The following is a 13,571-nucleotide window of genomic DNA, read 5'->3' as shown; positions in this document are numbered from 1 at the left end:
AGACCTGATAATACTATTTAACACGGGCAAATCACTGAACCACTCTTCACGTCCTTCACCTGCCTTAAAATCCCCTCAGGGGCAAAGAATTGTAGCAGGATGGAAGAATTCTGGTAGAAGCAAAGGATTTTTAATGCAGTGATGGTAAGGATAGAAAAGTAAATTGGAAACAGAGAGGAACCGTGAGTCGTAGGCTAAGAACTTTAGGACTTGCCCTCCAGGGAACAGGAACCAGTGAAGGTTTGTGATATGGTAACATGGTCAAAGTACATTTCAGGAAGGTTTTGTTAGTCATGTTTGCAAGGTAGTGAGAGGTATGAGAAAGAGAAACTAGTCGGGGACTATTGTGGAAATCTGATGACTGAGCAGGGATGTTGTGGAAATGAAAGATATAAAACCCAAAGCGCTTCCTTATAATTTGCTGGTCACAGCCAGAAAAAGACATGTTTATGCTTCAGATGCCACAGTTGGGTGTTTGGTACTGTTTTAACTTCGGTTATCTGTGTCTGCTCCCCAGGCTCCGAAATATTCACTACCTCTTTAACACGGCCCTCTTGCTCATCGCCTGGCGCCTTCTCATCGCAAGATCTCAGATGGCTCGGAACGTCTGGCTCTTCATTGTGAGCTTCTGTTATAAATTCCTCTCCTACTTTAGGGCATCCGGCACACTCAAGGGTTAAGAACACTTGGCAATCTCCTTTTACCTGGAACCTCTCAGATACCTCTAAAACAGCAAACTGTGGTTCTCAAGATCAGGACGTTCACAAAGAACATGTCCAGCCTCATTACTCATCCAATGTGCTGTCATGTATTCATCCCTATTTCTTAACTATGCTATATTCTTTCTACTGCAACGAGAGAAGGCAAGTCATAGCCTAGCCTATAATTACACACATTTTAGGAAAAAAAGTATTTTCAGATCGTTTCTTAACACTATTCTATGTCCTTGAATATAAAACACCAGAGTACACCTTTCTTTCCATATTTAGCATTTTTCTCCTTGAACAGACTAATTTCAACTCAATAAACATGGAAGGACTCATAGTAGAAGCTGAAATATGCTAAAGCAAGGCAGTTCTATCCTTGGAACCATTCTGGGGCACCCAGTACAAAGGTTTAAAATCAAGATAACCCGAAGAACGGTCTCCACATCCTCACAAATGCTGTAAGAGAAACAATTATCCACTGAAAAGTCTCTGCTTCCTTTTTATGTTATACCATGGCGTCCTGGTTGAGGGTTAGGGATATTTGAAAAGTGGACTTACACTTAACATTTTTCTTAACTATACCCACTTCTGAAGCCTAAAATTAACCCAGAGGTGGAAATAATTGTATATTGATTGAGGGCTCAAGCATATTTGCATTGAGACTCAATTTGTTGTGTTTTTAAGTAAAAATTAATCCTCGTAATTTCAATTTGACAACTACTATTTCTAAATCTTTTCAATCACCAATTTTTCTGATCACCTTCTCTCAAGAGTTCCCTTTTTGTTCATTAAAGTCACCAAACCCCTTATATTTAAGCTTAGTTTGCTCAGGCCTCAATTAGAGTGGCTAAAATGGAGAGAAAGGTCCTAGGCTAGAATCATATAAAAACCCAATCCCCTGATCTTTGCCATGGAGGAAAGCAAAATTTCAAATAAAATTTTAAATGCTAGCTTTAGGCTTTTTCTACCAAGTGGGGAAGGTTACTCTTGTGTGATCACCCGGATTTGCTAGTATCTCGATCACGCCAATGGCATAGCATTAACTGTCCGATATACAACAGAAGAGGATAGACTTCATTAAGTGACTCTGAATTTAGAGAATAAGTGTTGTTTTGTTTGTTTAAAATTATTTTATGTATAAGGCAAATGAATTAGTAAAAACTAATTTATTCTCAAATTTCTATAATAATGTAATTTATCCCAACTTTCCTATTTGAGAGATCAGTGCATGTTGGATTGCAGTATTTCATGTTAAAAACCTGGAATATTATTCAAATATAATATCTGGGGCATAAACAACTAAAAATAATCACAACTACTAGAAAATTACATGAGTATAAATGTCAACAACAGCAGTTATAGTTATGCTCACTTTCTGGAATAACTGGTAAAACTCAGAAAGGCACATTCAGGTAGCTGGAATGTACAAGGCCTTGATGGTGGCCTTCTAGTATTTCTTGAGATTTTTCTGAACCCATAAAGGGCATTTTGGGGGAACTCTTCTGGACAATGTCTTTCCCAACCTCATCTAAGTTCTGGGAACTACTTTCCAGGACAGACAACTCAGCTCTGAAACAAAACACCTGGTGATCTTTAGTTATACAATATTTTTGAGTCATTTTAAGATACAAACTATAGATACAGTAAAAATGAAATGAAGATATAATTCAATGATTGGATAAAACATAATAGTTCTAAAAGTTTACTATCTTTTGATTATTGTTTCACTAATTCCATAAATTCCACTGAGCAAGTATTTGACTTTTGGTTAAATGAGAATTTGAATTAAAAATGTTTTTCTCTCTTCTAGTGTTGTGTCTTTAACTGCTGATGACTGCAGATCTCCTCCCTCTCCCTCAGAAAAAAAATGATATCATCTTCCAAAGAACTTATCAGACTAATATAAATTAACATATAGGTATATCATGCTTCACTTTTTCTGACACCATTCATAGGATTACATTTATATGCTGAAGCATGTACTGTCTGTGGCATTAGAGAAATGACAGGAATAAAGTCCTCTTGTGGAGGATTAAGCAGTATAAAAGTAGGTAGGTATCTGTATGAAAGAAAATCCCTAGTTATTTTAATCAAGACCAATTAACAATTATTTGAGTGCAAAATATATACAATGTAATGAGAAAAAGCCTTCTACTTTTGGGGGCAAGGGGATGGTAAGTACAAAGAAAAGATATCTATGTTTAAAAAGAATTTTTGGTAATCCCTATATTCTACACCCACTAGATACCTGATTCAGTAATGAATATCATCACAAAGTTGAAGACAGTCACCACCTGAGGCAATTAATACTAGAGAAAGTTGAGGGAGATGGGCACACAACTCAGAAAATCATTCCTCACAATTTCAAAGTACCCTACCCTAACATTATCTCCAGTTAACACTTTATTTAAATAACTAATTTAGAATCTCAAGGTAAATAGACTGATCGGAGGGAGTACTAATAACCAAATAGTGTGTTATCTGACAATGAACTTAATAATTAAAGTAGGTCAGCCTAAAGATTCCAAAAACATCAATAATTTTCAAAGCTCAAAGGAATTACAAGCAAATGTCCACATGGCTGTTTTTCTAGAACTGCAAGCCTAATCATTATGTTTTGGGAACCTAAGTAACTACCTATAATAAAAAGTAACAGTTGTCCCATATGCCCACAAAAAGGTAGGGAAAAATACTCACTGCCTAGGTTACTTTTTTAAAAATATATTTTTTAAAAATTAACAAAATAAAACTAGCAGTTGCTATTTTTAAGAAGTAGCTAATTTGACAGGTGGTAATGCCCTGTATAGATACAGTTAATGGGAAAGGGTGCGTAACTGAAATTGAGTTGCAATAGCTAGAAACAGTTATTCTAATACACAAACATTTTAGGTGTGCACTTAATTTATTTGAAATACTTATTCCTACCTATAATTGTAAATAGGTGGGGAGATATAAGGTTGGGAAACTTGCATCAATTCTTGAATAGTTTAGAGAAATTAAAAGTAAGTGTAGTAGCAGGGAGATCCAAGATGGTGGAGCAGATAAACATGGTGCCTTCTTCCTTTCATGAACAAATTAAAATTACTACTAAATTACAGAGCAATCAACCTGGAGAACCATCTAAAGTCTGGCTGAACAGAAGTTTTATAATTAAGGATATAAAGCACCACGTCGAAAGTGGTAGGAGGATTGAGGACGCGGAACTGGCTAACCCCAAACCTCAGTGTGATGGTTGAGAACCTGGAGGGATATCTTGGCTGCGGGGGTTTCCCCATGAGGAGTTAGGGACCCCAGCCCCACACCGGCCTCCCCAACCCAGAATACTGGTGTGGGGAACAGGAGCCCCGACAACAACTGGCTGTGAAAAACAGTGGGGATTCCAACCATCCGGGTGGGAAGGAAAGTGGCAGTAAAACTAGGCATTCTCTTAAAGGGCCATGCACAGACTCTCACTCCCAGGCACTCACCTTGGGCTCCAACGGAGGGACAGTAACTCAGGGGGTGTCAAAGACACGGGGAGCAGACTCAGTTGTGTAGCTTCAAGACAAGGGCTGAAAGACAGTTGGCATTTTCCTGCTTAGGAGTACTTCTCCTGTGCAGCTAGCAGGCACCATTTTTCCTGTGTTGAACCCTCCCCCTACACTTACAACCAAATCTGAATCTGATTCGTCTAATGAGCTCTGAAGCTCTGCCCTGATGACTCACTGGGGATTTACCCCACCCAATGATGGAACCACTTTTTCCAAGAGCAGCCAGCCCTGCTTGCATTGCACTCTTTCTTAGAAAACTATCAGAGTCCGGCAGATCCCAGGTGGGCGGTGACCGGACTCAGCGTGCTCTGAGGCTTTTGCTGAGTAGCTAGTACTGGCACCAAACCAGAATTTACTTTAACCTGGTGACCACAACTCTTCCCACTCCAGTGATTCCCAGACACACAGCCTCACCCAACTTGTATACCACACAAGGTTTTATCAGTGGCTAAACCGTAAGGGAGCTGGCAGGTGGCAGCAGGCCTCGGGGTGTCCTGGCATTTTGTGGAGCTATGGCAGCCCTGGTACTGGCTTCTCCCACACACCTCCAGGGTTAGCACAGGCAGTGATAAACCACAAATTGCTCTATAGCTTTTACCAGGTAGTCCCTGGCACGCACAGGCAGTGGGTGACCTGGGCCTACACCGGAGCCCCTCCCAAGAGGCCCCAGAACAAACTTGAACGTTGGCTTCAGACCACAGCAGAGCACCAGCCAATTAGCCCCACATGCAGCACACACAAAGGGCAGTCCCGACAGGCACCAGAGCTTGCTGGAACAAATCCCACTCAGTAGAATAACGCCCTGCAAAGCAGCCTTTAAGTGTGGATTTGGCAAAAACCCACAGCCAATCAGCCTGAGGGTCAATCCCACCCACTGAAATGCCAATAGAAACCAAGTCTCAACTACAACAGGAGGGCACACACAACCCATACAAGGGACACGCCTGGAGCACCCATCATAGGTTACCAGGAAGATTGTCACTGGGACCCACAGGGCACCTCCTACATAAAGCCACCTGGCCAAGACTGAGGGATATAGCAGATCTACCCAATACATAGAAACAAACACAGAGAGTTAGTCAAAATGACGAAACAAAGAAATATATCTCAAATGAAAGAACAGGAGAAAACTAAAAAAAAATCCTAAACAAAATGGAGGCAAGCAACCTACCAGATAGAGTTCAAAACAATGGTTATAAGGATGCTCAAGGAACTTAGTGAGAACTTCAGGAAAAAGATAAAGCATAAAAAAAGGACATAGGAACCATAAAAAATAACCAGCCATAAGTGAAGAATGTAGTAACTGAAATGAAGAACGCACTAGAAGGAATCACCAGCAGACTAGATGAAGCACAGAATCAAATCCATGATTTGGAAGATGAGGTAGCAGTAAATATTGAATCAGAACAGCAAAAAGAAAAAAATAATTTTAAGAAATGAGGATAGTTTAAGAGACCTCTGGAACAACATCAAGCATAACAACATTCGCATCAATAGGGATACCAGAAGGAGAAGAGAGAAAGCAAAAGATTAAGAACCTATTTGAAGAAATAATGACTGAAAACTTTCCTAACCTGGTGAAGGAAATAGATATACAAGTCCAGGAAGCAGAGTCCCAAACAAGATGAACCCAATCAGCCCCACACCAAGTCACATTATAATGAAAATGGCAAAGGTTAAAGACAAAGAGAGAATCCTAAAAGCAGCAAGAGAAAGGCAACTAGTAACTTATATGGGAGCTCCCATAAGACTGTCAGCTGATTTCTCAATAGAAATTTTGCATGCCAGAAGGGATTGGCCCAAAATATTAAATGTGATGAAAAGCAAGGACCTACAACCAAGATTACTCTACCCAGAAATCTATCATTTAGAATTGAAGGACAAATAAGCTCTTCCAAGACAAGAAAAAGCTAAAGGAGTTCATCATCACCAATCCAGTATTACAAGGAATGCTTGAGGGACTTCTTTAAGATGGAAAAATAAAAGTAAAAATTATGAATAACAAACTAGCAATAGCCATATATCTATCAACAATTACTTTCAATGTAAATAGGTTAAATGCTCTGCTCAAAATACATAGCATGGCTGAATGGATAAGAAAACAAGACCCTTACATATAATGCCTACAAGAGACTCACTTCAGAGTGAAAGACAAACACAAATGGAGTGTAAAGGGATGGAAAAAGATATTTCATGGGGAAAAAAAAAAAAAAAGCTGAGGTAGCAATACTTATACCAGATAAAACAAAAGATATAACAAGAAAAAAAGGACCCAGTAATCCCACTTCAGAGTATTTATCTGAAGAAACCCAAAATGCTACTTGGAGGGGATGTGTGCATCCATATGTTAATTACAACATTGTTTACTATGGTCAAGATGTGAAGCAGGCTGGGTGTCTGTCAATGGAAGACTAGTTAAAGGGGAGGTGGTACATACATATTGCTCATCCAGGGAAGGGAATGGGTTCTTGCCATCTGCAGCGGCATGGATGGACCCGAAGGGTACTGTGCTGAGTGGAGTGTCAGACAGAGAAAGACAGGTGCAATGAGATTTTGCTTATATGTGGACTCTAAAGAACAAAATAAACAAAATAAACTCACAGAGAACATTTTGATGGTTGCCAGATGGGAGGGGGTTTGGGAATGAGTGAAAAAGAGGAAGGGATTAAGAAGTACAAATTAGTTGTTACACAGTAATCATGGGCATATAGGGTATAGCATAAGGAATATAGTCAATACTGCAATAACTAGGTATATAGTGTCAAGATGGGTACTAAATTTAGACAGATGGGAGGTGGTTGTGGGCAGGGTGTGAAAGATGAAGGGAGTAAGAAGTACAAACTGATATTTACAAAACAGTCATGGGGATGTAAAGCACAGGGAATGGGGTCAATAATATGGTAATAACTATGTATAGTGCCAGGTGAGTACTATTCAGGGGGATCAATTCTTAAATTATACAGATGTCTAACTACTATGCTGTACACCTGAAATTAATATAAAATAATATTGAACGGCAAATGTAGTTGAAAACTTAAAGGTGGGGTAAAGGTGAAGGGAAATAAGAGGTCCAAATCTCCAAGTATAAAACAAATAAGTCATGGGGATGTAATGTGCAGCATAGGGAATACAGTCAATATTGCGATAATGTGGTACAGTGTCAGATGGTTGCTGGATTTATTGTGATCACTTTGTTATGTATATAAATGTTGAATAACTATGGTGTATACCTGAAATTAATATAATATTGTACATTAGCTATATTTTAATAAAAATCTTTTCAAAAAAGTGTAGTACAAGAATTCACCAAATTGATTAGCCTAACTGCTTAAAAACAGCATAGAATTCATGATACTTATTACAGTTGTACGAGTTGTTGCTGAAGGTCTGCTTTAATATGCAGCTTTCATTAGTGAATAATTTCCCCATACCTTCTCATTCTAAGCTTTACTTTAAAGTTACACAAAATAGCACAAATGAGTTATCTTTGGAATTGTTAATCTAATTATTTTTAGTAAACATTCATTTGCAAAAATTGACACTTTTATTTCTTCATTCCCAGTTTGGATGCCTTTTCTTTCTTTCTCTTGCCTGACTGCCCTGGCCAGGACTTCCAGTACTGTACTGAATAACAGAGGTGAGAATGAACATCCTTATCTTGTTCTTGATCTTAAGAGGAAAAGCTTTCAGTTTTCCACCGAGTATTTTAGCTAAGGGATGATAAACATTCAATATAATTTGGAGTTGCTAAAAAAAAATTATTTAAATGTTTTGCTAATTACTTGTTTTCCCGAAAATTACTGGGTCTTATTAATTTTTGCTCCAAAAGATGCATCAGGGCGTGTTTTCAGGGGATGTCTCATTTTTGTCACATACAACAATCTACATTTATTCAAATACAGTCATGTCATCTTCTTCTGGAACATCGTCATAATGTACTAAATGTGTCCATCTGGCAATGATCTTAACTGGGGCTTATTTTCAGGGTAGGTCTTATTTTGGGGGAAACAGGGTATAACCTTCAACTCTGTTTACAGGTTTATAGACTTGAACCAACTGCTCAATCGTCACCACTCAACTCATTTTTAATATGAAAAATATAAAATAAACCCAATCTCAGTTATTTAGCTCCATCTGGAACAAAAGCAAATGTAACCGAGTGATATTTAAAGATAGCTATAACTTTCCTATAAAGAAGGAAAGCTTAAGAAGGAACTGAGGCTTATTTGAGGGTACATGATTGTAAAAGGACAAAGAATGTGTTCTATAATGTGTCATTTTATTTAGAGTCCACGTGTTCAGGATTGAGAGTGTTTTTTGTTCTCTGTTCTCTTAAAACAAAACCAAAAAAAACCTGCAAGTCACCAAAAAAATCCAAGCCAGTTGTTCATTTCCTACTCTTAATGCAAAGTAATTTCATTACTAAATAAATACTTCAAAAGGGGTAAAAAAACTACATTAAGGAAATACTTGGATATTAAATCCAGGCATTGTTCTGTAAAGTAGTGCACAACTGGTAATCGCTATTTGGACACTGCTGACAAAGGGTGACTCCCTTTGGCTGGCTGAAAGTTGGCTAGAGCTCGAAACAGAAGGGGAAGCACTTAAGTATGGAGAGATATTTAAAGGTCTTAAGGCTCAGGTTTAAGTCATTTTAAAAAAATCAAAACTATGCATCTTGAACTCAAGCTCAAGATTCAAAATTTTAAATTTTGAAGTAGAAGAGTTGCATATAAATTCACTTTCTTGGTAACTGAATTACAAACCCAAGATAGAAAAAAGACAAAATGTATAACACAGACATCCTTGTACCGTTAAAAATTAGGTCTTAGTCATTCCTTTATAAAATCCAAAGTTTGTATTAAAGATTGTAAATTTTGTGTGCATTCATAAATTATTATAAAAAGTCAGTGCCTTCTATCATAAAATGTATAAGTGTGATATTAATCATCTAAGTTGAAAATCATCTAAGTTAGAATTTTGTAATTATCACTAATATGGAGTTAAGCTTTTCCCAAGAGGTAGTCTGAAGTGTATAAATACTGCAGCAGAGAATTCACCTAAATATGTCATGTTTTCTTAAAGGACAATGTATGCAAACAGTTTTAAAAAACTCATTTCACATAATTTGAGATCTCAACTTTTAAAATATTTAGGCTGAAATATGCGTGCAGATATTATGAATACCCTAATAAAACGAGAAGGACTGCATAATAAAGTTAGACATCCTACTGGAGGCACCCCAGGCACAAGCTGAAGTGCATCATAGGTAGGTCAGGGCAGTGTTCTCTGCAATGGAAAAGCAACAATTGACGAGATCAAAACTCTTAACAAATCTCAATATGCTTCATTGTCTATCATCCAAAGGGTGGGTCGGAATTTTAATGCTTTGATTGAGAAAATCCGACCATGCGACTCAAGGAGTTTCAGCTGGAAACCTTTCTATTTAAAATGAAAATCAATGGCAAAGCAGGATTTTGCTTTGAAGAAATTCCTTTCATAGTTTTAATGGGACAGATTAAGTCCATTAAAATTTTTAATGTGGTATTTAATAAACACGGAAACAATTAAAATCATATGTAAGTAATTTTTTAAATTATTTTTAAAGATACGTTACTGTTATAATCCTGAGAAAATAATTCTAAATTATTTCTTCCCATTAAAAAAAACCAAACATACAAAAAACCTGAAATTTGATTGAACTGCCTAACATGCAGATTCAAAGAACCAATATTCAATCTAAAATATTTAAAATTCTAATTCTCTTCAGTTAAAATTCCTTTTGAGAGATGTTCCATTAGTTCCTAGCCTATCTTCATTGAAAATAATATCTGAAGAAATCAAAACCATAGAGAAGGCTCATTCATTATTTAGAATTTTCTGGATTCAAAAAAATCTTTCAAGGTATGTTATGTCCCCTGTATAATCAGTTAATTTCACGGCTCTTAATGATAAACTGTGTATTTTAAACATTGATGCTTCTGTTATTTTCTGCAAAATACCATTCGACATAAGATTTACTGCCAAGTAGTTTTATTCGTATTTTTCCTCTCCATTCCATTACTGTCTCACCTGCTTTCCAGAAAACTTTTTTTTTCCTTTTAAAAAAAATCCAGTTGAAAAACTGTAACTTGTGACAGCCTATTCTCTAAAAGCCATGATTTTATATCTAGTCTTTTATTCTTAGTCTTTCTTGCTTACCTGGAATTTTTGTTTCCCCATTTCCCTAAATGATTTAAAGCATGGGAATTGGTTGATGATTCTTCTACTATAATTAAGTATTAGAAAAGGAAAACTGATGTTGGCACACATATTCCAAATATAGTTTTTAATGGCACCTGAGTGATAGCTCCCTCTCATTATTTTTAATCTTTTATAGCTGAAAATTTTGTATCAACCCTTAAATAGTAAGAAAGTCAGAACAACACACTCTAATACAGAATCAATCATATTCAGGACATCTGAATGCAGATACTACTTTCATCCAGTTTTACAGGTTAACGGACATTGTTTAATATGATAATCTCTCAGATATGACATTATCTTGTTTTAATTACATAGCTGCCTCACACTTCTATTAAAGTTACCCTGTTGCCCAATCACCACATGTATAAAATATTCTACTTTTCTTTTTAATATTTTACAAACTTGTAATTTTCATCATCAGTAGTGGATCTTATTATTCAGCCCCCGCTCCCAAAGCATACCAATATTATAATGATCGTATTAGGAAATTTAGCATCTTTAAAAAAAAATGTGCTTTCCTCTTCCTGTGTTAAGTGCCCACTCTACAGTTTGTGAATACCTCTGTAATATATTATAGCACCTATGTACCTGCCTCTGTAAGAATTCACCTTAGTCTTCCAAGACACTTCCTTGAACAGTTACAACAGTCCATACCCAGAGTTTAAAGAAAAGCAGTTATCTTCATAAGACCAAATTATTGGATAAATGGTCTTGTCATTATGGCTTAACATTAATATGGCTATAGCATGGGAATCCATCTGTTTTCCTTTATTAACAATGTGACCTGATCACAATTTTTTAAAGTCTAGACTAGTTTTCCATATGTTTTCCGTATTTTATTCTGACATCATATATGTTAAAAACAAAAAAAACGCAAACATTTGCACTTATCAATGCCTTTCTCTTTAGCTGTGGTTTGACTTCTTTCCTTCAGTCTCTTCAATGTCTGATTTCGATGTTGCCCATTGCTGTGAAACATCAGAACGGATCATCTTCAAAGCAATACTCCAGTTGGGCTTATTCACTGATTAGCTGCATAATTTCTTCTAGGACATTTGTAACAAACACAACATATATAGGATTTCAGTTTGGGGGTTTTGTTCTTTTTTTTTCTAAGTATGATTCCTGCTCTCATTCATATTTTCTTTTCTTTGAATATATTGCACAATACTTTATTAAAAAAGGTTTTATGTCTCAGGCAAAAAGTTTTTGTCCTTCACTCCGGAGGTGCTAATGCGTATTGTTTTCTAAAAGAGGTAAGTGGTTGTCTGTGTGGCCATCCTCAAAGGGGATCTAGGGAGAAAAAGACCAAAGCATTAGTTTTATTCCTTACACTATTTCCTCTAAACACAATGCTTTACTTTGGGCAATTTCTTTCTGGATACCAAAATATATATTTAAACAATGACACTAGAACTTAGAGAACAGTACCACTCATACTATGCCACTTACAGAACTGATGGGTTTGTAGGATCCAATTCTGAAACGACAGTAAATTATTTCAACTATAAATTTTCCAATTCCATGTAACATGCCTACAATAAAAAAAATTTAATTAAATTATGCTTTTAATGAAATTATTTCCTAATTGGCTATATAAGAATATAAAACTAAACTAATTACAATAGAATAGATTAAGGAAGGAAAGAAAGCAATTTGCTTTACTCACTTCCACAGTTAAAAAAAAAAAAAAGACAGTTTAATTTTCAAACAAACGGATTTCTTTTCAAAATCATGGTCACACAATTCATGACCTTGACATAGCAATCTTTTCAAGAGTCCTGAATACATCTCACACCATTTAAAAAAATAAATAATACCAGCATGGCAAATTTAAATCCATTTAAATGAAGCAGTGACAAAGACTTTCATTTAAAAAAGTCATTCAAAAAAAAGTCATTCATCTAAAAAATATAATTCAAAATACATGAACTACCGAGGTCCATGTAATAATGAATAGGGGTTGGGGATAAAGAATGAACTATTTCCTTTATCTATTGTACTTAACTCTCAAATTTTCATGATTACAGTTCTGCAAGTTATTTATGAGAGAACCCCATAATCTCAGGGCAAAACAGGCCAAAACCATAAATAAATACACTTACTGAAAAATATAGTTTTGCATACCACATAGTTCAAAGTAGCATGATTTTACATATTGTAGAGTTAAAAATACATTCAAGAAAAAAGAAAACCTACATTCAAATGTCTACTATTTCTAGGCATGTTCTCATCTAACCCTATAACACATTTGCAAGTTAAATATTAGTCCCATTTTTATAGATGAGAAAATTTCAGAAAAGGTGGATGACCTGTATACAAGATTATTATTCCATAAATGACAGAACTTGGATTCACTTCTAGGATCTTTCTAGCTCACAAAGTAATCTCCCTTAAATAGCTGAATGCAGTGAACTTAGTTATGCTTAATGTTTAATCAACATAATTTTGGAGGTTTGGAATTAAGTCTAAAGAAAAAGTTCTTTATATATCAAAACATGAAAATGTTTATATTTCTTACTCTTTTTAAGTAAAAACATCTTAATTTCAGTGTCAGCAACACTTTGAGAAGTTATACAAAAAATAAAAAGAAATGAATCTTAACCTGTTGTTGAAAAGATTCCTCCAACGATACCACAGAGTCTTACAAAAAACTGCCAGAATGGCATGTGCTCCTCAGTAACTGTCACCATAAGAGAACTGAGATCATATTTCATAAATATCCCAGAGACTCCATGGCTGCCTGCAGCATGGTTAATGACACGTTCCTATAGGAAGGCAAAAGGAAAGGGAGAGACAGAAAGAGAAAAATAGTGTTCTTGTCATCTGGTTAGTTACATACAGTCAATATGAAGCCCTACAGCCCTACCCTATGAGAGGGACATGCAAATCTCTTTATGAATTGTGCTACTATATCAAGCTCTTATGAGACAATCAGATTATTCTGCATTCTTTGTGTGATTTAGCTTTTAAAGCAATCAAGAGAACAGAATTGTTTTTTCCTATTTTCTCAAAAAGATCACTTTACCTACAGTTTTCTATTGAACTCAAGAGCTTACAAATGCATGGCACATTCTTCATTGATCAA

At 36.0% G+C, this 13,571-nt stretch overlaps 2 protein-coding genes across 6 annotated transcripts in view; one reads left to right on the top strand and one right to left on the bottom strand.

Annotated features, from left to right (window-relative positions):
- FAR2 (fatty acyl-CoA reductase 2) overlaps positions 1 to 2,516 on the top strand; it is a 135,276-nt gene extending 132,760 nt beyond the window's left edge. For both annotated transcript variants that reach the window (XM_074325862.1, XM_019737199.2), the window contains one exon: positions 518 to 2,516. In XM_074325862.1, coding sequence (XP_074181963.1) covers positions 518 to 680 — 163 coding nt within the window. In that variant the 3' untranslated portion in view covers positions 681 to 2,516. The remainder of the gene's footprint in view (positions 1 to 517) is intronic.
- Positions 2,517 to 11,230: 8,714 nt separating this feature from the next.
- ERGIC2 (ERGIC and golgi 2) overlaps positions 11,231 to 13,571 on the bottom strand; it is a 34,565-nt gene continuing 32,224 nt past the window's right edge. For all 4 annotated transcript variants that reach the window (XM_019737176.2, XM_019737184.2, XM_019737192.2 and 1 more), the window contains 3 exons: positions 13,089 to 13,251; positions 11,936 to 12,018; positions 11,231 to 11,776 (listed from right to left, as the gene is read on the bottom strand). In XM_019737176.2, coding sequence (XP_019592735.1) covers positions 11,714 to 11,776; positions 11,936 to 12,018; positions 13,089 to 13,251 — 309 coding nt within the window. In that variant the 3' untranslated portion in view covers positions 11,231 to 11,713. The remainder of the gene's footprint in view (positions 11,777 to 11,935; positions 12,019 to 13,088; positions 13,252 to 13,571) is intronic.

This window comes from Rhinolophus sinicus, linkage group LG02, assembly GCF_036562045.2.
Source record: "Rhinolophus sinicus isolate RSC01 linkage group LG02, ASM3656204v1, whole genome shotgun sequence".
In the NCBI taxonomy this organism is placed as follows: Eukaryota; Metazoa; Chordata; class Mammalia; order Chiroptera; family Rhinolophidae; genus Rhinolophus; species Rhinolophus sinicus.
This window is presented reverse-complemented; position numbering and strand designations above follow the sequence as displayed.